Source organism: Pelodiscus sinensis, chromosome 1 (genome assembly GCF_049634645.1).
Source record: "Pelodiscus sinensis isolate JC-2024 chromosome 1, ASM4963464v1, whole genome shotgun sequence".
In the NCBI taxonomy this organism is placed as follows: domain Eukaryota; kingdom Metazoa; phylum Chordata; order Testudines; family Trionychidae; genus Pelodiscus; species Pelodiscus sinensis.
In genome coordinates this window covers 188,255,050-188,280,537 of record NC_134711.1, presented here as the reverse complement: position 1 = coordinate 188,280,537, position 25,488 = coordinate 188,255,050, and the positions used below count along the sequence as shown (strand labels likewise).

The 25,488-nt window shown below is 44.4% G+C and overlaps 1 protein-coding gene across 2 annotated transcripts; it reads right to left on the bottom strand.

The window, feature by feature from the left end:
• Positions 1 to 13,098: 13,098 nt before the first annotated feature.
• Positions 13,099 to 24,017, bottom strand: LOC102453290 (beta-1,3-galactosyltransferase 5-like). Of its 2 annotated transcripts, XR_012898124.1 has the most exons (3): positions 23,673 to 24,017; positions 20,713 to 21,735; positions 13,099 to 18,891 (listed from the first exon to the last, which is right to left on the bottom strand). XR_012898124.1 is itself a non-coding variant. In XM_006111793.4 (2 exons), the coding sequence occupies exon 2, from the start codon at positions 21,733 to 21,735 to the stop codon at positions 20,779 to 20,781; it is 957 nt and encodes a 318-aa protein (XP_006111855.2). In that variant the 5' UTR covers positions 23,673 to 24,017; the 3' UTR covers positions 19,643 to 20,778. The 2 variants fall into 2 exon arrangements, 1 of the variants encoding a protein (XP_006111855.2); XM_006111793.4 differs by lacking the exon at positions 13,099 to 18,891 and having other exon boundaries at positions 19,643 to 21,735.
• Between the last annotated feature and the right edge of the window lie 1,471 nt (positions 24,018 to 25,488).

Genomic DNA, 25,488 nt, shown 5'->3' with positions numbered 1-25,488 from the left:
GGGCAGCAAAAATTTGTACTGCTGCATCTGCTAGGTTATTTAGCTGTGCAGTCAGGGTGTTATTCTTGTGGTGAGCTGCCACATGACCTATGCTTAAGGCATTTTGGGTTGCATACTGGTATATCCATTTCCAATATTCCAATCTCCAAACAGGCTTTCCTATTTCCCAGTTATTATTCTTCCAATTAGTTATCCACTGGGTGGCTCCAGCCCATACAGCATAGGAGTTAGTGTAGATGGTACTGGCCCCTGCCTCACAAGCTAATTGATTGCTGCCAGCTCTGCAAGCTGAGCTGTTCCTTCTATGTTTGTGGACAGGGGTGCAGTGGATGTGTCTGCTGAAACAGCAACAGCCTTCCCTGTCCACTTTCCTTTGAAATAGCCAGGCAGCCTGTATTCACATATAATGTTGAATTTAAAAGCAAGCCAAAAGTGTTATCAACTCAGCCTTGAAAGAGACAGTTAAGTTTTAAAGCTTGAGTTTTTAAACTAATAAGTTGGTTTCTAGAAAGTTAAATGTCCTTAAGAGTTGAATGCCCAACAGAAGCACTAACCAATTTGTGCCTTGTTTGTTTGCAATTTTAAGCAAGAGGACATTATCCAAAACAAAATAAAACTAGTTAATTTGAAATCCACAAAATAGAGTTACAATATATAGAGCTCATTCTTATTCAGTTAACCAATTAAGTTTTAGTAGAATCCTTAATTTTCCTTTGCAGATTTAACAAAGGTGTCCATAGACAAAATGTTTACATTTGATTGTTTCTTTGCCTACATGATTTGCACAGTGCTTAAGGAAGAGGCTGCAAAGAAACAAGGTGTCATTTTAACTTTCCAATGTCTGCCTTATTCCTTCAACTATGCCTATAGGGCTCCAAACTTTTTGCCTTCCCCTTCTTATGATCCATCCTAATTCCTGCTAAATGACTTTTTACAATGACACATGTTTGTCTACTATTAATTTGGTAAGGAGGGTGAGCTTGTTTACTAAGCCTCATACCTCCTGGTCCTTTTCTTAAACATATTCCTGAGGGAAGGAAAACAAAACAAAAAAAAATAAATCTGAGAGTTGCTTTAACTCTCAGCACCCATCCTTAAGGGAGTCTAGCTTTGTCTGGATACTGAGGGACATGCATTTCTACCTCTCTACGTCTGCAGCAAAGGTATCAGCCAATTTGTCTTCTAGGTCTGAAATTGTATGGATAGCAACTAACACTTGATCAGACCAAGGGCTATGCCCGAACCTTTGCAAGATTTTGTTCAAAAGGGGTAACATCTTTTACAAATGCCAATTGTCTCAGTCTTCTCTCTGCCTTCTTAAAAGACTGCTTACATTTAAACCTTTCCTAGTATACCCAACCTCCTATTGGGACTAAAATAGCAATACCAATACCTCCTTTTTCTTTCTTTCTGGAGGGCTACAATTTGAACTTTCTGATCTCTATTACCTGCAAAGCTTCTTTGTGCTGCCAGCTAGGGCATTTACATCACAAAGGAAATCACAACCTGGTGTGGCTCCTGGAGCTTTCACAGCATTTTAGTCTGTTTGCAGTTTTTATTCATTCTATAGTTTACAGGAAAATGTGCAATCTTTGTTTACAACACTACTTAGCCACATTAAACTTTGCATATAGTGTAACTCTTTCTTTATGCTTACAGTTTTCCTGTACCTTCATTAAACAACTTGGACTAAAATGGTCTTACCAAACCAATTTGTTTTAAACCTACAAACAAGATTACTGGACCTTGAAAACTTCATATTATTTACACTATATATATATATCTACACACAGATACACATACATTCTCTCTGAACCTTTCTTACACTATTTCTACATAGCTATACAACAATTACATTCCCTTTTTATTCATTGGGGTAGTTCAGTTCCAATAGAACCCCCTCCCTTTAGAGTTTTTTTAGCAGTCTCTCTAATCAAATGTTCAGATTTGAGTCAAATTTGCCTGGATTATTTACAGACATTCCTTTGGAAAAAGGGCCCATTTTTCCTTCAGAATGACTGTAAAGAAACTACAGTTTTCTATCTACACCATTTTAGCATTTGCACAACTGCTCAATTCTCTCCATTCTCTGCAGAGTTTAAATTCTCTGTGTTTCTCTTTTCTTAAAACACTTTCTTATCTCTAAAATAAAAAAAAACCTGGCCTTGTTTTAGATATTACTCTTGTAAGTATGCTTTAAGGATTTAGATTTCCAGTACTTACTGCCTTTTTCTCAGTTCTACCACAAGGCTTTCAATCTTATCTGTTACCTGCCTGCTTGTCTGGGCCTGATCCTGTTTTCCATTTCTGCCTGCTTGTCTGGGCCTGATCCTGTTTTCCTTGCTAAATGGAAAGTGGCTCCTTTCCACAGACTCAGGCTTTGTCCCATTCTTTAGCTTGCAGGCAGTTCTATACTTACAGAACTGTACCCACAACTCCTCAGGATTTCCCCAATCCTTTTCTAACATTTCTCTATCCCATTTTGGGTTGCCCCAACCTTCCTGGGCAAACCCTTTCTCTATACCACTAAAATCCATGTCTATCATGACAGGCTTCATGTTGCTGTATGTGAACCAGTAGCACAATCCTGCCGACTACGCCAATTCTGTCAGCCGACGGTCAGGGCAGTGAGTCCCTTATGACGGGCTGAAATTCTTTTAATTTGTGCTTGGTTCTGTTACAGCAACTGAAGGAGTCAGGTTAAAGCTTAAACAGTTACTATTTTATTGTTACAGGGTAAACTTAGTTGTTAAATGCTACTACTGTGTTACAGATAACACAGACACTACAAAGGACAGGACAGAAATTACACTAATAAGTCACTTACAGGTACCATGAAACCCTTTGGTTCTCTGAGCTCTTATTAAATGCATGCAAAATAGACACATAGCAGGTATATATTCTCACCCCTGCGTTCCAGACTTGGCGTGGCCAGCGTCTTTCTCTCAATCCCTCGGGAAGAAGTAGGGCGAGGTTGGGCGTCCCACAGACCTCGGGAGACAATCAATACCTGCCAGCAGGTATAGATGATTGGAGCTCAAATGGGGTGGGCTGCTGAACCTCTTTTATACCCCTTGGGTCATGTAGGCTTCTTCCTGGTCTCAAGTGGCCAATTAGGAAAAATGGCTTTGAATGCCAAGTTTCCCATGAAGGGTGCAAAGCATAATTTACACCTGGGAAAATGCAGACAATGGGCACCTCTGGTATGTGATGGGCGAAGATTCCTCTCTGGGACAGTGCAGGCGTGTCAATTACTGGTACTTGCCATCAGGGCGACGGGAGGCCCCGGGTCATCAGCTAGCCCATTTACTGTCTGGTTTCTGTTTATGGTAGAGTCAGGGACAGGCAGCACACCTGTGTTCCCAGGGCATCAAAGGCTGACTGCCTTTCTCTTGCTCTCTGGGGGGGAGGAAACAAGATGGGGTTTGTGGAAAACCAAGATGGGGTTTGTGTCTGGCTACAACCACATAGTTCACCTCATTCAGCTGCTTAACAGCCTTGAAGGGGCCATCCCAGTCTTCTTGCAGCTTGTTCTTCTGCATGGGGATTAGGACCATCACCTGGTCCCCGGTAGTGTAGGCGCAGGCCCATGCATTGCGGTCATACCAGACCTTCTGCTTCCTTTGGGCTTTGCTCAGGTTCTCTCTGGCCAGGCACATGAGCTCAGAGAGTCTTTCCCGGAAAGCTAGGACATATTCCACCACCAACTTCCCCTCCCACTCATTTCTCAGTAAATTCAGGGGTCCGTTCACCCGCCTCCCGTATAGCGGCTCAAACGGAGAGAACCCCGTGGACTCTTGGGGCACCTCCCTGTATGCGAACAGCAGGTGGGGTAGGTACTCATCCCAGTTCTGTGGGTGCTGGTACATAAAGGTCCTTAGCATCTGCTTCAGAGTCCCATTGAATCTCTCTATCAACCTGTTGGTCTGGGGGTGATACGCCAAGGCCCAGGTGTGCTGGACCCCTCACTTCTCCCACAAGCACCAGAGCAGGGCTGACATGAAGTTGGAACCCTGGTCTGTGAGGACCACCTGGGGGAACCCCACCCTGCTGAAAATGGCTAGCAGCACATCTGCCACTGTGTCTGCCTCAATAGAGGGCAGAGTCACAGTGGGTAACGGGTGGCAAAATCCACTCCCACTAGGTTGTATTTCTTCCCCATCCGGGTTGCTCTGCTGATGGGTCCCACATATTCATCACCACCTTCTGGAAAGGCTCCTCTATAATATGCAGGGGCCTCAAAGCAGCTTTTCCTCTATGCTAGGCTTTCCCCATCCTCTGGCAGGAGTTGTAGGACCAGCAGTACCACTGCACGGCTGCAAATATCCCTGGCCAGTAGAAATTTTGGAGCAGCCTCAACTGGATGCGCCAGATCCCCTGGTGTCCCGAGAAGGGGATGTCATGGGCCAGGTACAGCAGCTTGCGCCGATACTTTTCGGGAACCACCAGCTGTCGCTGGAGCCCCTATACCCCCATCTTCCCTAGGGGGAGCCATTCCCAGTACAGGAATCCCTGCTCCCACAGGAACTTCTGCTGACAATCTCCACCTAGGGGCTGAGCTGTTCCCAGATCAATCTCCAGCTGCCACAGCTGGGCCAGGCTGGACCCCGCCCAGGACGAACCGGGGCTGGCAGGGCTTGGCCTGGTGGACGCCACATCCCTCTGGCGGGCTCCAGCCCTCCATCCAGTCTGAGAGGCTGAAACACTCCCTGGGGGTGTGTGGCTGCTCCCTGCTGGGGCAGGATCCAGGCCCCTGGATGGGTTACTCTCTTGCAGCTGGGCAATCAAGTAGGCCTTGGTTGATTTCCCCACGGGCAGGCCCCTCTCTCTGCACAGCTCCACCCAGGTCTGCCTTCAGGAGTTGGGTGTAGGCCATCTCCCCGCAGGTCCCCATGGTATAGACTCACCAGTCTAGTGCTGCAGCAGCCATGATTCCCATGAACCACTTTGCTCTGTCTCCAGCACACCTGGCTCTAAGCCCCTTCCTTGTACTGCACCTTCTCACTCACTGCTGGACGCTCCATCCATGGGGTGCAGTGCATCCCACCCCTGACACCACTGTGATGACGCAGTCAGTGTTCCCCCGATCCTGCACCCCCGTAGCAGCAAGAACAGAATCTGCCAGCAGTAGAATAGCGAGGTTTTATTGCTCCTCCAGGATACAGCACAGCATAGACTGTTTACAGGATTCAGGGCCAGGGTGTTTCAGACCCCTTGGCTTAGGGTTCCATCACCCCTAACCCTCAGCCCCAGCAGCCTCAGTCTCTCTCCCTCATGGTTCCAGCCCCAGACTGACCCTTCCCCCAGCACACACTTCCTTTGTCCCATCTTTTCCCTTTACCAGTAGAATCGGTTTGGCCACTGTCCTGAGGCCCCTCTTTCTGGGCCGTGCTTACAGACAACTGCCAGTGGGGATCCTCAACAGCCCGCCGCCCAAGCATAGCAACCAGCAAGGTACTGACACTGCACCACAGTGTGTTTGAACCAACTCACCTGAAGATCCCTCCCAAGCCTCCGAGGAGTCCTGGGAGATGTCAAGGCTGGCAGGGACTGGTTCCAGGGACAGGGTGATGGTCTCACTGTTCTGGTCCTCGTCCTCTGTCAGGGGCTGGACCTGCCCCTCCGTCTGCTCCAGCCCAGACTCCACCACGATGGAGGAGGAAGAGGGTTCCCTCCCCTCCCAGGATGTGGTGGAGCTCTTTGTAGTAGGGGCAGGTGTGTGGTCCTGCCCCTGAGTGCCCCCTTCGTTCAGTCACTCTCACATGTCCCTGATGGAGCTCCTTTACCTTTGCACAGACCTGTTCCATAGCCTGGACAGGGTGACCTCGCTCCATCAGGGACATGGCCATGCGGGAGTAGATCTCGGTATTGAGCCTTTTAGCCCTGGGTTGCTGGAGCGACTCCTCCTCGTCCCACAATTTCAGGAGGGTCACAATTTCTGTGCTCGACCAGGCTGATGCGCTGCACTTACTGCCCCTGGGAAGGGCCTGGGAGCCCTGTGGCTGCTCCCTGTCAGGTCCAGAGGGGTCTCAGGCACCTGCTTCCTCTACCATCTGTGCTGACAGAGAACCGTGCGGCAAGGCACTGGCTGTGGGCAAGCTTCCTGCCAAATGGGCTGTGCAGGGTGCCTACACCTTTAAGAGGGCCCAGCAGACAAGAACAAGAGAGTTGTGATTGGCTGCTAAGGAGCGTCTAAGCGGCCACTTGTGTTTTTCCTTGGAGGCCAGTTTTTGCGCAAAAACCCCTGCGGAGCATCCACACTTGCCTTTTTGTGCAAGAGCTGTAGCACAAAAAGGAGTTATTCCTCGTGAGGAGAGGAATAACTCTACCACAAAAAGCCCTCTCTTCTACTGAATTTCTTCCACAAAAGCACACTTGAGGTGTGGATGCTCCACTGGGTTTTGTGCAAAAATGGCCGGTTTTGTGCAATAACATTGTAATGTAGACGTAGCCTTACTGTGGATGCTGTACAAATTAACAGCACAGCAGTAGCACTATGGATTCCCTATAACAATGGTGTTTTATTTTTTCTTTCTTTGAAAAGCAATACTACACAAGGAAAAAAAGCTGTTGAGGCTATTTTATTTCTCTTGAACAAATCCAGTACCTTGCTATGTTACAGTAAGAGCCTGTATTTAAAGGTGACAAGGAGTCCAGTGGCACCTTATAGATTAACAGCTGTATTGGAGCATAAGCTTTCGAGGGCAAAGACCCACTTCATCAGATGCATGTGGTGGAAATTTCCAGAGGCAGGTATAAATATGCAGACCAGAATGAGGCTAGAGATAACCAGGTTAATTCAGTCAGGGATGGTGAGGCCCACTTCTAGCCAATGTGGAGGTCTGAACACCAAGGATACATATAGACTACATGGCTCTGTTGACGGAGCCATATAGATTTGTTTGTTTGGCAAAGGGAAATGAAGCCGCGATTTAAATAATCGCGGCTTCATTTAAATTTAAATGGGTGCCCCGCTCTGCCGATAAGCTGTTTGTTGGCAGATCGGTACAGTCTGGACACTCCCCTGTCGACATGAAAGCCCTTTATCAACCTCCCTGGTAAACCTTATCCTACAAGGCATAACGGGGAGGTCGATAAAGGGGTTTCAGGTCGGTGCAGGAGCATCCAGACTAGCGCGCTGAGCCGACAAACAGCTGATCAGCTGTTTGTCGGCTCAGAGCGGCAGCCATTTCAATTTAAATGAAGCCGCGATTATTTAAATCGCTGCTTCATTTTCCTTTGCCGATCAGCCTAATCTACATGGCTCCATCGATGGAGCCATGTAGTTTAGACACACCCCAAGAGAGGAGAAACTGCTTTTGTAGTTGGCCAGCCATTCACAGTCTTTGTTTAATCCTAAACTGATTATGTCAAATTTGCTGATGAACTGTGACTCAGCAGTTTCTCTTTGAAGTCTGGTCTTGAAGTTTTTTTGCTGCAGGATGGCTACCTTTAAATCTGCTACTGTTTGTCCAGGAAGATTGAAGTGTTTTCCTACAGGTTTTTGTATATTGCCATTCCTAATATCTGATTTGTGTCCATTTATTCTTTTACATAGGGACTGTCCAGTTTAGCCGCTGTATGTAGCAGAGGGGCATTGCTGGCACATGATGGCATATATTATATTGATAGATGTGCAGGTGAATGAATTAGTGATGGTGTGGCTGATCTGGTTAGGTCCTATGAAGGTGTCGTTGTTGTAGATATGAGGGCAGAGTTGGCACCGAGGTTTGTTACATGGATTGGTTCCTGAGTTAGAGTTACTGTGGTACGGTGTATAGTTGCTGGTGAGAATTTGCTTCAAGTTGGCAGGTTGTAGGATTGAACTCTCAGATTATTCTTCTGTGAGCACTAGCATTTATTGTGATGATCTCAGTAAATCCAGGATTTGTTGAGATTTATTGTGTTTACACCGAAGTAAAGTAGAGCAGAAATTGGCCTTCTTCATACAGATAGACAATTTCTGTTTTAAAATTTGTATAAAAAATAGTTTCTGCAAAATCAAAATTTTCAATGGGGAAAAAAATTAATTTTCCTGATTTCTTTTTAAACTTTACATTTGGAAAACGTAAACAAAATCTATGCAGTAGGTTAGAGTGACCTTAATCCAAGTATTTCTCATGGACTTTAAGACCAGAAGGGGCTATCAGGGATGCTTAGGAGCTCTTTAAAATTAAGCCATAGCAAAAGCACAGACAGCTATGTTTAAGAGGAAGTAGTCTAACTGCAGACTACATGGACTGACTTTTTGGCTGTTAAGAAGGAGTGTATTAGGAAATGTGTATGAAATATGATAATTTAGGATAAGGAGTAACATTTGTAAGAGTAAAGATCCTCATCTAATTTGCTAGCCCTTAAGTAACACCAAATTTGGTCTAAGAGAAAAATATTTTTTGCATCTACTTAAAAGAGCCTCAGCTAATTCGCTTAAGAGAAAAAATTTTTTTGCATCTTAAATTAACCACAGAACTCAATAGACACTGAGAGATCAGGCCATAAATACCCTGCAGTAATGACAGTGGGTACCTCATCATCTACAACTCATTCTGGAAAGTGAACTCACGTGCTGCTCTCTGACAACAAGAGGCAGGAGGTCCATACCAAGGCAGGCATCGTAACAGCATTTGTCATCCTCTACCTGGCCAGTAGAGAGATGCTGCTACACCTGATAGGGTGAGTCAAAAAATCTAACAAACAGAGTCTAAAAATCAAGAAAAACAAAATAATCTTGATAAGCTATAAGATCAAGGATCCTCATAGTTGCAGTTCCTTTAAAAATTAATCTAGAAGAAAATTAAAAACTAGATAACGAGTTAACTGACATCACTAAGTATCCTTATAATCACGCTAGCAGAAACAATTTGCTTTCCTTTATTTTCTTTTCAATTCTTAGCTCTTATCTTTTAACTTTGTTATTCATTAAGTGGCAACATCAATAAAGTTATGCTCATTGATTAAGACACAAATTAGTATTTGGTCTAAATTTATTGATGACTTCCCAGGTGAGCAAGGGGGCAGACCAGAGTTCTGCACAGTCCTAGCAAACCCAAGGAAAGGGGGCGGTTTGCTTAATCGCGACCACTCATGGCATGGCATAGTCGGCAGAATATGAAAGACAAGATCTGAAATAACATACAAAATATTGATGACCCATAACTTTGAGTGTTGCCACTCTTTCTATCTGTATCTTACATTGTGTTCTCTTTCTATTATTCATTGTTTTTATCATAGGAGTAAGGAAAGGAAGTGAGGAATAGAGAGTCTATGACCTTGCAGAATATTCTAGCTATTTATCAAATCACCCTATTCGATCAAAATTATCCTGGTAATATTTAAACAACCAGAAGAGGGAATTATAGTAGTTAACTCCAACCCAGATTTTCAAGTTCTCTTTTTCTAAAAAAAACAATTAATTAAGATAATGGGAGAGGAGTTTAAGAACTTACGTATTTCCAAAGTTGAAGAAAAAATAGTTAGAGAACTATTAATACAAGATCAAAGCAAAAGAGGCAAAAAGCATAAGATTGATGCTGTCTTTTGTGGTCAGTGGCTTTTAAAATGTAGACAACTTCAGAAAGACCACTGCGATAATAACCTTCGGCAGCTGTCAGAAAAGTCGTGGCAGATAAAAGAATTAAAAGGAAACCTACAGGCTCAGCCTGAGAAAGCCCCTATCTCTACCAGTCTTGTGGTAAGTCCAGAACCAACCGCTCCTCCACCTTCTTATTTAGAGGAAATGGAGATCGAAGCACTACCCCTTAAAAAGGAAAAAACATCAACGGTTAGACCAAAAGGTCAAGCAACAGTCGAAAGAACCACAACGATTAAGAGTATAGATTATAGTGATCAAGAATTAGAAGACATTAGAGATCACATGTTAAGAATAGTGATAGAAATGTAGCCGTGTTAGTCTGGGGTAGCTGAAGCAAAATGCAGGACAATGTAGCACTTTAAAGACTAACAAGATGGTTTATTAGATGATGAGCTTTCGTGGGCCAGATCCACTTCCTCAGATCAAATAGTGGAAGAAAATAGTCACAACCATTTATACCAAAGAAGACCAGGAGAATCAGGGTTAGATTGGTGTGATAGGGTTCGTAAAAATCCATTTTTGCATGCTGTAAAACTCTATGAAACAGAGGCAAATCTTATTTTCCATGAACAAAAACCAAACACACAGATACATTGGCTCAGGCAAGTTGATAATCAAATGGCAGAACCATGGCGATATGTTCACGCCATCTCCATGTCTGATACCAAGTTAAAATGGGATTTTGAGGGAAAATCTGATAATAAAAAACAAATATTAGCAAAGATGTTTTATGCCCTAATGGGGTATCTCCCAGTTCAACAGGGAGGAAGAGCAGGATAGCATATGGCCACAGAGGAAGGAGTTTACCAAACTAACCTTACATGTCCCGTGTCTGATAAAATAGAACAAATATGTATTAGTGAATGCATGAAGCAGCCTTGGTTGACAGATAAAATCATAGCAGCCAGAGGCTCAACAATAGGAGAACTGCTGGAATGGTTGGAAAACATGTAGTGGTTAAGCTTATCTGACAGAGTAGATGAACCAGTGAAACCACTTCCTATTTCAAAAAATCAGCCATAGGGTTCATATAGAGTGCCATAGACAAACCATCAAAACCCTTCAAACCCAATAAGCCAGAAAGATCAGTGGTAGGAAGAGCAGCTTTTGCATTTCTATGTGCTTTGGGAACTGAAGACATGTTGAAATAGCAGGATGGCCAAGAAGAACCACTGCTTACCTATGCCATGTCAAAAGGATTCAAACCCAGAAGCCTGCAAATAGGACCAAAAAAAGAATGATGGGCAGGACCCATTCTACAGGGGTCTCACTCAGGCCTCGAAACTCTGGAAATAATTAACATTCCCAATGATCCTTTTGAAAATAGACCATTTGTTCAAACCCATGAAGTTTTTAGTAGACACTGGCTCTCAGGCAACCATAGTTCAATTAAGCCAACAAGAATGGGAACTCAGAAAAGGTCCACTACGAATTTGTTCAGGCATTGGAGAAAAATGCTGGTTAAAAGAGGGAATGGCAGAATTAGAAAACATGATTGTACAAGTCCTTTATGGTCAAAACCTGACGCTTCCTCACATATTAGGAATGGACAATATCCATCTGTTTAAAAACCAACTGCCACAAATTTTGTTAGCAAAAATTGAGCACTCTTGGAGAGCACCAATTGTGCCAAATCCCAAACAAAAAAGGTAAAACAATATCCATTAACTCAAAGTCAAGTTCAAGGAATTGTCGTCATTATAGGTCAGCTAGAAAAAGATAAAAAGATTGTAGTGTGGGATAAGGATTTCCCTCTTTTAAATCTGTCACCTGTCTGGGCAGTAGATAAAAAGGATAGGATAGTATGTATGGTTATAGACAATCAACATGCTAATGAAAATGTAATAGATCCTCCTAGTTTGACCGCAGACAAGAACAGTATAGTTACTGAGGTTAGAAAACAAAAACCAGTCATATAGTCTGCTGGACATAAAGGATATGTTTTTTTCAGTTCCACTATCAGATATGAAAGGAGTATATTATTTTAGCTGGCAAGGAAAAATCTATCAGTGGCAAGTCTGTCCACAAGGAGCAAAGACCTCGCCGTTTTTTGCCCAAACAGCCATCAATGAATCTATTAGCAAATGTCCACCACCAAAAAGGGTAATTTGTAAGGTTTATGTGGATGACATAATAATAACAGGATCATGGGAACCGGTCTCTTTATACACCCAGCAACTTATCACCCATTTAGAAAAGGAAGGGTGGAAAATCAATAAAGAAAAGTGCCACATTACACAGCAAATTCTTCAATTTTTAGGCATGTCATTAGGACCCGATGGTTGCCTTATAGAACAAATACCAGATATAAATAAACTTCCCCAAATTATTAATCTTAAAACTTTTCAACAAGCAGCAGGCCAACTTTTAGTTCTTGCAGACACGGACCCAGGACGGCATTTAATCTGGTCTCCTACATATGCCTTAAGTCGAAAGAAAAAATCAAAATGGACCCAAATTGAGCAGATCAAACATCAATATGTAGACTATTTAAAAACTAAGACAATAGCTCAGTTAGCAATGCCTAGTGACAAAGCAGATGTTATGGTAGAAGCCAGTCAAAACAGATGGCGGATATATGATTATAACCACGATACCCAAAAACTGTGCTAGTGCATGGAGGGAATTTACCACAAGGAGGCTTTACCAAGCAGAATGTGTATGCTCGTGATACATGGATCTGTGCGCATACTCTACCTCTCCTTTTAGGGATTTCTTCTGTCACCATTTTTTCTAACCTATCGCACGCTGTGTTGCATGGAAGGCTTCATCCATGGCTTTTTTCAGGCGCTACCATAGATTATTTAAGATTGTTGCAGGAAAGCAGAATTAGGTTTGAGCCAGCACAAATAAAGTGGGTAAATCGAAACAAGATAAGTTTAATTCAAAAGTCACCACCACCCATAATAAGGACAAGATTTGGATTTGGACAGATGTAAATAAAACAGGAGCAGGATATAACTGTGCAAAATGCCAGCATTTGAAAGTTCAAAAGGTTAACCAAACACATCAGCAAAACGAGTTTGTTGCAGTTGAATTAGCATTAAAGCATTGTGGGAGAAAAATCAAATAACTGCAATTGTGTCTAAGGGGGGACTGTGAAGGAAATCAAAACTCTCTAAAAGAAAACTGTTAAGGGTTAAAAGTTTTCCAGGCCCCTCTCTCTGTAACAGAGAGACATCACCTTAACTCTAATCAATACCATTACAATGCCTCCTATCTCAACTTCAGGAGACTCCTAGTCTGTCACAATTTGTCATGTAAACTCTTACCTTGTCACAATGTGTCTTGTAGACTCCTCACTCAGGTTATCATGTGCCTTTGTACTGTAAAACTGACTTCGAGCACACCTGGTGTGAACATACATCTCAGAGTACTTCTGCTGAGACTTTGATATGTTAAAGAAAAACAATCAACAACTAAACTGTCTGAACATACTGTATAAAGGGTCCCTGAAACTGTCTCTCTAGGCTGCTGCTGCTGAGTTCTCTCTTGTAGCTGACAGCATGCATGCATTCATAATAAAGGTTTCCTTCTAGACCTCTCTCCTGCCTCACTGCTTTGACCTCCAGCCTCAGACCCTTCTGGGGACTCTGTACCCCAGGGGAGCAAGATTTCCCCGACAGCATGTAGCGCTGAATCATTCAGATGAACCATATTGTGGCTTAGGATTAGATAACAATGCTACATTTTGTATGCCAAAAGTAAAGATACCACATATACCCAGATCATAAATGATGTGCGATGTCCAAAAGTAGTAATTTTTAAAGTAGCTTCTCATGTAGTCTCTACTCCATTTGAACATCAGAGAATTGATCAAGCACTCACAATTAAAGAAGACGCGTCAACTGCTCATCGGGAGTTTTTGCAATGTATCCTCTTAGAACACCAAGCTGCGGGCCACCCCAAAGGTACTCATTTTCAAAGACTATTAGAGGAAAAGGGAATAAACATATCACTAGCACAGATTCAACAAAGAACTAGAGATTGTGACCAATGTATAATAAATACACCTCAAAAAAGACCTTGGGTGGAAGGTGCTTTTGATCAAGAAAAATTCGGAACAAATCAGGTATGGCAAATGGATTATATGGGCCCCTTACTGGGTGCAAAATGGTTTAGATATGGTTTAGTATTAGTAGATCTAGCTACCCGTAGAACTCATTGTTGATTATTAACTAACCAGCGTGCAGAAACAGTTCAGGTCTGTTTAGAAAAACAGTTAGTCCTATGGGGACCACTGGCTTATATTTCATGTGACAATGGTCCACCTTTTTCTAGTAAAAAGATCAAGAGTTTTGCAAATCCAGATCATCTATGGTCTGCCATACCACCCCCAATCTCAAGCGGTGGTTGAGTGAAAAATTGGATCACTTAAATGTAAATTAGCCAGCCCTGATTTCAAAGGATGGGAGAAAAGATTGACACCCGTCCTCATTTCTGAAAACTTATCAAAATGGGACAAAATCACTGGTCCCAGGGAAACATTGAAAATGATCGTAGGGGTACCGCGATTCAAACCTGGCAATAAAATTTGGCTGTCTTTGCCCCAAAAAAGAAAGCCCCAAAAAGGCATAATCAGCTCTAGCGGACAACACCCTAGCACTTATAAATTGATCATTGAACAAACCAAAATTGAAATTTTGGCCCATGAACATTGGCTCTCAAAACGTAACCAATAAGCTACCCTCCATAAACCAAGGGGTGAGAAGCATTTTTTTGGTCAGGTGTTTTTTAATGGCATTTATTGACGCCCACCTGGATAAAGCCATGGTCATTCCGCTGAATCAAACTGGTGTGTTAAATGTTACTTGTGCAAATGGAGAAACCTATTGTGCCATCACCCCAATAAATTGCATCAATAACTCATCAAAACCTTTACACTGCCAGCAGTGGAGCATTGCAGCCCTGCTGCATAATCCCCTGCAATGCAATTTAGCTATATTTACCTGGAGGGGTGTATGGGGTTGCACGGTAGTATCGATTTTTACCGGCTCCCAGCACTCACCTGTGGCTCCACGCAGTTGCTTTGCATGCAGCAACGGCCACACTCCGAGCAACTGCTGTGACAGGCCAGCTAAACCAGGTGAGGGTAACCGATGGGATTGAAACCCTTGGTGAGTTAGGGACTTGCTCACCCCAGCATGCAAAGACTGCTTCAACAGATCAGGCGGAGGAAATCCTTATGATTCAACAGATGAGAAGGCATTGCAGCAGCACACTGTGGAGCAGTGGTCTCCAACCTTTTTACACCCAAGATCACTTTTTAAGTCTCAGAACAGGCGAAGATCTAACGCCCTGCCCCTTCATTGAAGCCCCACCCCTTCCTTGAAGCCCCGCCCTCTCTATTCTCTTGTCCATCACTTGCTATCCCCAGACCTTATACACTCTGATAAACAGTTTATTTTTAAATTATGCAATATATAAAATTAAAATCACGTGTTCATAGTTATGAAATAAATGGTCTGTTTTTAATTCATGCTATTTAAATGTCAAATGAAGCATTTACAATTATACATTTTGTTCTCTGCTATTTTATAAATCTAAAATCAAGTATTGATAATTATATATTTTTTCTTCCAATAACAAAGTCTCAGTGTGACACCTGTGACTGAACAGTATCTGCCAGTGTCTTGAAGTCTGGGTTGTAGTCTGAGATTGCTAGTCGTATACAGTCCATCAGATGGGCATCTGTGATCCTGCACTCAGCTTGGAAGCTTGCTCCAGCACAGCTGGAGCTAGACACAGCCTCCCTGGGCTGAGCGCAGGGCAGCTGGGCTGGAGGGAAGAGAAGTGGCTGCCCAGCCAGCTGGCCATGGCGCTCAGCCAGTGTGCACCAAGCTCCACGTGGGCAGGCGCAGAGGAGAAGTCGCCGATCAGCTGGAGCACAAGGCAGCCTCTTTCAGCTGAAAGCCACATTAAGCTGGCTGGGGTGTTTCAGCCCTCCTGACCTCCCAGCTCCCTCTATTCCTCGCAGCTACTCACCTGTGCTGTTGCTCGGTGAGTAGCTGCTCCTCAAATGAGCAAATCTAATCTAAATGTACTGTGCAGGCATGCAGTTCAGAGAGGGCTTAAGAGCTACTCCTAGAGCCCCTGAGATCTACCAGTAGATCGCAATCTACTGGTTGGTGACCACGGCTGTGGAGTGTGTGGGGTATGTCAGAGCATTTAAAGTGACATGGCCATCCAATGCAGCCTAGATAGTCTCCAGAAGTAACGATTTTTTCGTGCCACTGGATTCCGACTTCTGAGGCCGAGAGAGTGGGATCGTCTCTGTGCAAAGGCTTTCCCACTATAATAATATTTTTCACGCACAGGTTATGTTGTACAAAATTACACACCAAAGGACTAAGGACTTAGTTTGGATTAACTTTAAACTGCCGCGTGTAGCCGTGGGCAGTTCGTTTGAACTAAGGGGGATTTAAAAATGGCGGCCGGATGGGACCATGCAAATAAAGCCCGGGATATTTAAATTCCAGGCTTCATTTGCAACTCCGATTGCCTGATTTGCCTACCTAGCTCGAATTAACAAGCTAGTGTAGACATAACCTGAGTCTCCCTGGTATTCCTCATTCCACGAGGAGTAACGGTAGTTCGAATTAGGATCTCTAATTTGAACTACCGACTCCATGCTGTGTGTAGCCGTGGGCATGGAGTTCGGACTAAGGGGGATTTAAAAATGGCGGGGCCCGGGAACATGCAAATGAAGCCTGGGATATTTAAATCCCGGGCTTCATTTGCAACTCCGGTTGCCCTAATTACCCTACCTAGCTCGAACTAATGAGCTAGTGTAGACATACCCCCTGAGTCATAATGTGGTTTCCGCCCTAATAGCAGCATTGTCGATATGATCTTCATAATGAGACAGGAGCAAGAGAAGTGCCTTGAACATAATATGAACCTCTTTTCTGTCTTCATTGATCTGATGAAGGCATTCGACATAGTTAACAGAGACGCATTGTGGATCATCCTCAGGAAGCTGGGTTGCCCAACAAAGTTCATCTCACTCATAAAGCTGTTTCATGATGACATGACAGGAGAGGTTCTCTCGATGGTGTGCTATCTGAGAAATTGTCTATAACCAGACACTTAGATTGCAACTCTCTGTAAAAACTGCAGCTACGTCTAGACTGGCATGATTTTCCGCAAATGCTTTTAACCAAACTGATGATGATACCAAACTGGGTGGGGTTGCAACTTCTTTGGAGGATAGGGACATAATTCAAAATAACCTTAGCAAGTTAGAGAAATGGTCAGAGGTAAACAGGATGAGGTTTAATAAAGAGAAATGCAGAGAAGGGTACAGAGAAGGGTAATAAAGGGTACAGAGAAGAGCGACAAGAATGATTAAAGGTTTAGAGAACATGACCTATGAAGCCAGGCTTCACGAACTGGGCTTGTTTAGTTTGGAAAAAAGAAGATTAAGGGGGGACATGATAGCGGTTTTCAAATATCTAAAAGGGTGTCACAAGGAGGAAGGAGAAAATTTGTTCCTCTTGGTTACTGAGGACAGGACAAGGAGTAATGGGATTAAAGTGCAGCAGGGGAGGTTTAGATTGGACATTAGGAAAAAGTTCCTAACTGTCAGGGTGGTCAAATATTGGAATAAATTGCCAAGGGAGGTGGTGGAATCTCCCTCTCTGGAGATATTTAAGAACAGGTTAGATAGACATCTGTCAGGGATGGTGTAGACGGAGCTTGGTCCTGCCTTGAGGGCGGGGGGCTGGACTCGATGACCTCTCGAGGTCCCTTCCAGTCCTATGATTCTATGATTCTATGATTCTAACAGAAAAGTTTTCCATTAAAAGCATTTGTGGAAAAGAGCGTCTAGATTGGCACGGACGCTTTTCCGCAAAAACACTTTTTGCGGAAAAGCGTCCATGCCAATCTAGACACGCTTTTGTGCAAAAAAGCCCCGATAGCCATTTTCGCGATCAGGGCTTTTTTGTGCAAAACAAATCTGAGCTGTCTACACTGGCCCTTTTGCGCAAAAGGACTTTTGCCCGCAAGAAGCACTGATTTCTTACATGAGATCGTCAGTGTTCTTGCGGAAATTCAAACAGCCAGTGTAGACAACTGGCAAGTGTTTCCGCAAAAGCAGTAGCTTTTGAGAAAAAACTTGCCAATCTAGACACAGCCTGCAAGAGTTGTCCTACCCTTGCTATAGTGTGTCAGGGAATGGTCTTGAACTGTAAACTTTAAATTAGGGAAACAGGGAAAAGGACAGCGAGAATCAAATGATATAGAAGCATTGCCAGCCCATCAGCTGACATTACCAAAAGTGCTAGTACCAAGTCAGAGCAGCTTTGTTGGCTTCTGTTCTGGAAGAAAGGCCAAAGTTTAAAAATAAGTGCAAATTGGAAAAGGGGGAAAGATATTTTCACATTTTAAGTAAAAATGCAGATTAAAGTCTTGCTAAAACAAATATTCATATGTTCTGCACAGGTCCAAGACTTTACTTCTGTAACCCTTCTGCCGGGTAGGCCTGGCAGTAACCAGGGCTGGGTTCAATATCTTGGGGTGCATCTCACACAGAACCGGCTTGAGCCCCCACCCAGTAATCTGGGAAATTCACACACCCCTGGGAGCCTCTGAGAGGCAATGCTTCCCCACTTGCAAGCACTGAGTCTGAGTGTAGGAAAGAAACATTTAATGAAACTGAGAGAGAAGTCATACGGCATTAACTTGGGGGGAACACTGCAAACAGAGTTCTTAGCCCAAACATGAGCTAAGCTCCCCCCCCCCCGCCAAGAATCACCTGAAGTTCAAAGAGTCCGACGCCCCAAAAGTCTCTGTTCCTGATCCGTGGAATCCAGAGTCCCAAAGTTCACCCGCAGGATTTCACCTCCCAACCTGGATAGAAATGGGGGTGAGGGGATATATAGGGGACACCTTACGACACTTCACCACATTCCACCAGCTGTCTCGTCCCACGCCACCAGACGCTCCGCTGGTCGCCTGCTGCCACTCTTCGCCTGCTGCCGCCGTTAGTCACCGCTCCTCGTCTGTCACTGCTCCATACCACACTTCTGGTCGCCGCTCCTCGCCACGCCGCTGGTTGCCGTTCCTCACCTGCCGCCGCTCCTACTGTCCATGTTATGCCACCAGCCAGTGATTCCCACCAGCCACTCTGCTGGTTGCCGCCACTCCACTGGCTGCAATGGGTCTGGTTCTCAGCCAAACCAATGATTTCAGCTCTCAGTAATTTCAACTCTTTAGCCACCAGCTGGACTGGCAAAGGAATCCAGCTTCTACTGGACTATCAAAAGAAAAGACTCCTCAGGGAGTCTGCTTTAGGACTGTCATTAAAACAAAGGGAGAAAGGGGCAGGTTAGGCCAGTCTTATAGCTCACACGTGGCAGGTGTGACGCAGGCTGACTCAAGCCTTTTAACTCTTCCCCCCAGCTCAGTTCACTCAACTCTGGAAGGGGGGAGGCTTGTTCCTCCAAGACCTCTTACCATGATGGTGGTATCTCTCCTGCAAGCACTGGTGGCATGTTTTACAGTTCCCACATTTAGGGGTAGCATGATTAGTGACCCCCACAACAGTCCCAAATTATATACAATTCTCCACATTCCATTCCAACACTGACCTTCCATCAGCCCTGGCTGAATGGGATTTACAGAGCCACACCTCGGATTCTCTCCTGAGCTGTATTTACATATCAACAGTTAACAGTTAATTGACTTGCAGAGCTAAAAAATTGTAGTGGGCACACCCACCCCTCCTTTTAGCTGGCTGATAGCAAGGAGCAGTTCAGCCCCTGCTTACACTTCAGTTGGGCTGTGTTTAGACTGCATCCCTTTTCCGAAAAAGACGTATTGTAATTGCAAATGAAGCGGGGATTTAAATCCCCCCCACTTCATTAGCATAAAAATGGCTGCCGCTTTTTTCCAGCTCGGAGCTTTGCCGGAAAAAAGCGCCAGTCTAGACGTGGATCTTTCAGAAAATAAAGCCTTTTCCGAAAGATCCCTTATCCCTCATTTTAAGAGGGATAAGGGATCTTTCGGAAAAGACTTTATTTTCTGAAAGATCCGCGTCTAGACTGGTGCTTTTTTCTGGCAAAGCTCCGAGCTAGAACTGCAAATGGAAAAAAGCACCAGTCTAGACGCAGATCTTTCAGAACATAAAGCCTTTTCCGAAAGATCCTGTAGAAGCTATTTTATGTTTAGCTAGAAGCCATCTTGTATATCAGAAACCATTTCAGCTTTTCTCTCAAGCACGTAGACCAGAGTGAACTTTCTGTCACCCAGAGAAGAGGCCTACAGAATGGGCTATTGGTATGTGTTAATTGGGCTGGTTGGGACAGGAGATGTACTCCCTCATACCTGTCCGCCATCTTGTTGATAAGGCTTTGTTTTTCCAAATTTAATTGAGGATTTCTGTAATTGGATGCACTGACGTCAGACTGTGGCTAAGGGTATAAAGATACTAGGATTGGGCCCGACTTTGCTGGGACCACGTTTGGCTCACTTTGCTTTACTGATCAATAAAGCAATCAGTTGTTAGCCGCCTATACAGAGAGGAGTGTGTTTTTGCTTCGACAATCCCTTATCCCTCTTAAAATGAGGGATAAGGGATCTTTTGGAAAAGGCTTTTTTTCCCGAAAGATCCGCGTCTAGACTGGCGCTTTATTCTGGCAACGCTCTGAGCCGGAAAAAAGCGGCAGCCATTTTTATGCTAATGAAGCAGGGGGGATTTAAATCCCCGCTTCATTTGCAATTGTGATACGTCTAATTTGCATCCCTTTTACAGAAAAGGGATGCCGTCTAGACACAGCCTAGGAATTTTGCTTTGACTGAAGGCTAGCGTTACCACCTTTGATATGCAAAGAAACCAATGCCCACTCACAAAGCAACTCTGATATCCCGCCTCCCTCCCCAACAGCCATTTACAATAGATAAAGAGATAACCATAAATAAAATTAATAATATTGTTTCCCTAAAGTGTGGAAGTGGGAACATAGGAACATTTTTAGCTGGACACAGAAACTTCACATTATATATCCTAATTTATTATGATAAAAATGCAGATTTTTAGCTTTATGTTAAAAAAGGCAAATTATATTAATAACTGCCAAATCCATTTTTAAAAATGGCCCAGCCAATCAAATACTCACCATGTGGTAATCCTACTAAAAGCTGGTCCTGCAATTTTTTGGTGTCAATTTGTTAGCTTGGTTATCTCACACATCTGGGCATTCTTCATCTTTTGATTGCTCCAATTCTTCCCAGTAAATCAACAGCTCATAAGGTTTCACCTGATGGGATGTCACAATTTTCTTGAAGCGACAAATAGAGAACCTAACCCTATCTGCGAAGAAAGTCTGCTCTGAATGAAGTTCCTCTGGACTGATTTTTAGTTTAGAGAGACACAGTCCTATGAAAACATCCTCCAGTTTAATAAAAGAGACACTTTCTGAAATATTATAAATCTGACTAACAACATCAGTGGAGAGAACGTAACCAGACCCTGAGCAAAACGGAGGATATGTGCTTGCTGGATATTCAGCTTCGCTCACATACCATTTGCTGCATCTGTTTCGTATTGGGCGCTCATTCATCATTAAAAAGCCTGTGAAGAATCTGGTGCTTCTGTTTTTTCTTAAAAGAAGTTCACTTAGGTAAAAGATATTGACAAACATATCTGAGTCCGTTTTCATCACAAACCGGGATTGGGAACAAAATTTATGAACCCATTCAATTCCCATCATTGTCTTTAAAGTCAGATTGTAGTATGAATCCATAAAATCCTTCTGTATAATGTCTCTGTATTTCTGACTTTCAAAAGTAATGTCAACTAGATCACTTTCTTTTGTGATTATTCCCAGAAGGAAATATGTCACAATGCGTTTTCCAGCAACTAGTCTGTGTTTCCCCCACGTTTGACGAATAGCCATCCTAGCTTCAAGCTGGCCAGGTGCTGAGGTCACAAGGAGTACCAGAAAAGGCGGAGTCCTACGGCAGTCTATATCTGGCAAAAGTAAAAATTTTCCAGGACATGTTGCAGAAGTCAGTTCCGTGACCTTGTCCCTCGTTTGACAGAATATAGAGATGTCAATCAAATTCAGCTTGAAAAAAACCAAACTAACCAAGGCCAATACCATAATTAAAAAATAAAATTTGAGTCTCTTGAAAGCCATCTGAAAGAAACAAAAGCAAATGATATATTGGGAAATAATCTTGCTTCTTTGAATATCAAACTCGGTGCTACAGCTTGGGCTTTAGAAGCGTTTAGCCTCTCCCACCCCAACAAGACCCACACCGGAAGACCTACTGATGTCAATGGAATCCATTTAGATACCCCAGGTCTCATCATAGGCTCTTTGCCTCTGACATAAAATAGGAATATAACAATCAGACCTACACTGCCAGGAACTCCCCCACCAGCTAGTGCTCCTGAAATGCATCCCTAAAAACATCTCTACAACATGGATTGTGGGAAGCAGGGAGATGATTCCTATAGCCGTATTGGGAAAGGATAATAGTAATAGTTGTATACCTTATTTCTCCCTTCATTTTTTGTCAGGCGGCCATGCCCTGAGTATGCTGTATAAATCAGTGGGCACCAACCAGTAGATCGGAAACTACTAGTAGATCTTGGAGCCTCTGACAGGTGACCCTGACTGGTTTGGCCCCCCCACTTCTGTACCCCATCTCCACACAGAGAGAAGGGACTCATGGTGTGAACAGCCGAGGCTCCCCCACTTCCCTCAGAGCATGTTGGGCTGTTCCAGATCAGCAACAGTGAGAGGAGGCAACACTGGCACTGAGCACCTGCACGTGCAGGAGGTGGGTTGGGGCTCAGGCCCCTTCGGGGCTTTGCACTACAGTTCTCTTTAAGCTGTGCAGTCTCAGCTGCTCAATGGATCCCAGGCAGAGATATCAGTTGATTGGTAGGGACGGGCCTCCATAAACAACAGCTAAACCAGAGGTGGCCAACCCATTAAACGAAGAGAGCTAAAACAGCAGTGGAAAAAAATCAAACAGCTGCACCAGAATATTTTTTTGAGCAATATTTGTTGAGCAAAAAAAAAAAAGGAAAAGCTTCCCACCAGCCCCCCAGAGTTGTTGAGCAAAAAAAAAAGGATGCAGACCCTTTAAAAGACAAGGCCACATCAGGCGCCTTTTGGCCACTGCCATCTTGGTGACACCATTTTGAATCATTGCACTGGGCGGCTCCCCTGCCCTGGTGAGAACAGAGGGCTGGAGGCCAGGGACCATTTCTAGAGGTGCAGGAGCAGCTTCATGAGCCACACATTAATGCCAGACGGAGGTAAAGACGCTGACTGGACCTACCCGATTTACAATACCACTCTCCCCAGCAGACACAAACCTAGGGTCCTCCCCTTTCTGGGCCTCAGCTGTCCCCAGAAATAAATATGAACCCACAGCACTGTCCTCAGCCATTCCAGGCTGATAAGCACCTCCTGAAGACAAAGAACTGGGAAGAAACCCTCCCCCACAAGCATACTGCTTCTGCTGCAACATGCCGGCACACATTTGACTGCTGAGGCAGTTTCTTTCACTGACACACTGCCCCTCCCAAAAACCAAGCTGCCAGTTTCAACACGCAGAGTTTGCTCCCACTGAGCACCCTCACACAAATTACTGTTAGCATGTTCAAGTTCAGTTTTACAAACTTCACCAGCCAACAACTCATCACTCTCCAAAACTTTATCTTTTCCTTCAGCTAAAATTTCACTCTGGCCACCCACTCCAGAGACACACTTCCCTGATCACTGAGCTCTCCCTGCCCTGTTTCTGATTCCAGCCTCACCTCTGAGATTTCAGGTAGACATGCAGAAACTTTACTTACAGACACACAGCTCCCCTGCATAGATACATAGCTACCTCCCCCAGGAAAACACTGAGAACAACTTTTCCATTGGTCCTAGACAGACTAGCCACAAACGACTGCTCAGAATCACACTCATCCCTTTCACAAACCACCCTGTTAGGTACAGGCAACACAGAAGAGTAGCATCCATACATGCTTTGGGGCTGGGTTGAAATATCAGCATTATTACATTATGCCTTGCCATAATCAAACCCCATATTCACACGGTGATACACTGACCTTATGGGAGGATATAGTCTCTGGTGTTCTTCCACTCTCTGGGTCTGGAGTTCCTTGGGATGTTGAACAATGATTGGAACATTCATGGAAACAGGGTGCTTAGTTGAATTTGGAGTGTTCGGCTTAGCTTTCAATATTTCAAATGTTATCTTTGCTTTAGCTATCCTTGCCTGTGCTTTCGTTTCTGCTTCCTTCATTAGTCATAAGAACTCCACCTCGTCCTTAGTTAGAGATCTGCTTGCAGGAACACGCTCCTGTCCTATCTCCTTTGGATATGAATCTTCTCTGGAGCTGGATATCTTGCCTTGATATGAGGCTCTTTCTACCTCAGGGTGTTCCTTAGGAAGGGTGGGTTGCTCTAGGGCTACTTTGTCTGACCACAATAACATGTACTGGGCTCCTTTCCTGCCCTATTCTAGCCTAACTATCCAGGTGTCCCGAAACAATAGTCCAACTACAAGCATAACTGGAATTGCTAGATGATAAGAGCCACCAATTAATATACTCATAGAAACTTTCCCCATGGGCTAAAACTTAGTTGCAAAAGAGAGGAAAAACCATTTTTAACAGCACAGACATCAGATCCAAATTCCCAAACCAGAAAACAATAAAACCTGATGGATTTATCTAGACTTTACCTTACTTACACACTGTGAAGAGTCTTTTTCTTGCAGAGAGACATGTCTTCTGTCTCCCTCAGTATTTAGAGAGCAAAACTAGCTCAGAGGCAAAGGAGAGAAAATTTAAAAAGCCTTTTCTCGAAGTTTGAAATCCCTACGGGTATGTCTACACTACAAAGTTAGTTCAAACTAACGGACGTTAGTTCGAACTAACTTTCATAGGTGCTACACTAGCACTCCGTTAGTTCGAATTTAATTCGAACTAACGGAGCGCTTAGTTCGAACTAGGTAATCCTCATTCCACGAGGATTAAGCCTAGTTCGAATTTACTAGTTCGAATTAAGGGCTGTGTAGCCCCTTAATTCGAACTAGTGGGAGGCTAGCCCTCCCCAGGTTTCCCTGGTGGCCACTCTGGCCAACACCAGGGAAACTAGTCTGCCCTCCTCCCGGCCCCAGAGCCCTTAAAGGGGCACGGGCTGGCTACGGTGCCCGTGCAAGGTGCAAGCCTGCCAGCACCCAGCCAGCAGACCCTGCACCTGGCACGGCTCGAGCCACCCATCCGATGCCCCCCAACCCTTCCCATCTTCCCGGGACCAGGCTGGCGGCTCCCGGGAGCTTTTCCGGGACCACAAGAGGCGGGCACCCGCCTGGGCTACTGCGGACATCATGGACCTCGTCCACGATCTCCGCACTAGGCACAGGAACGTGGCCGGCTAGGGCAGGAGAGCTGCCAGCCTGGCCACCCAGGAGCAGGTGTGCATGAAAATCAAGTGGGTCCACTGAGACCCCCGACCCTGAGCCCTGAGCTTACAATGGCCGTACTGGGTCAGACCAAAGGTCCATCTAACCCAGTAGCCTGTCTGCCGATAGCGGCCAACCCTAGGGACCCTGGAGGGGATGGACCGAAGACAGTGACCAAGCCATTTGTCTCGTGCCATCCCTCTCCAGCCTTCCACAAACCTTGGGCAGGGACACCACTCCTATCCCCTGGCTAATACCACTCCATGGACCCAGCCTCCATGACGTGATCTCACTTCCCTTTAAACTCTGTTCTAGTTCTAGCCTTCACAGCCTCCTGCAGCAAAGAGTTCCATAGGTTGACTCTTTGCTTTGTGAAGAACAACTTTCTGTTACTCGTTTGAAGCCTGTTACCCATTCCTTTCCTTTGGTGTCCTTTAGTCCTTCTTTATGGGAAC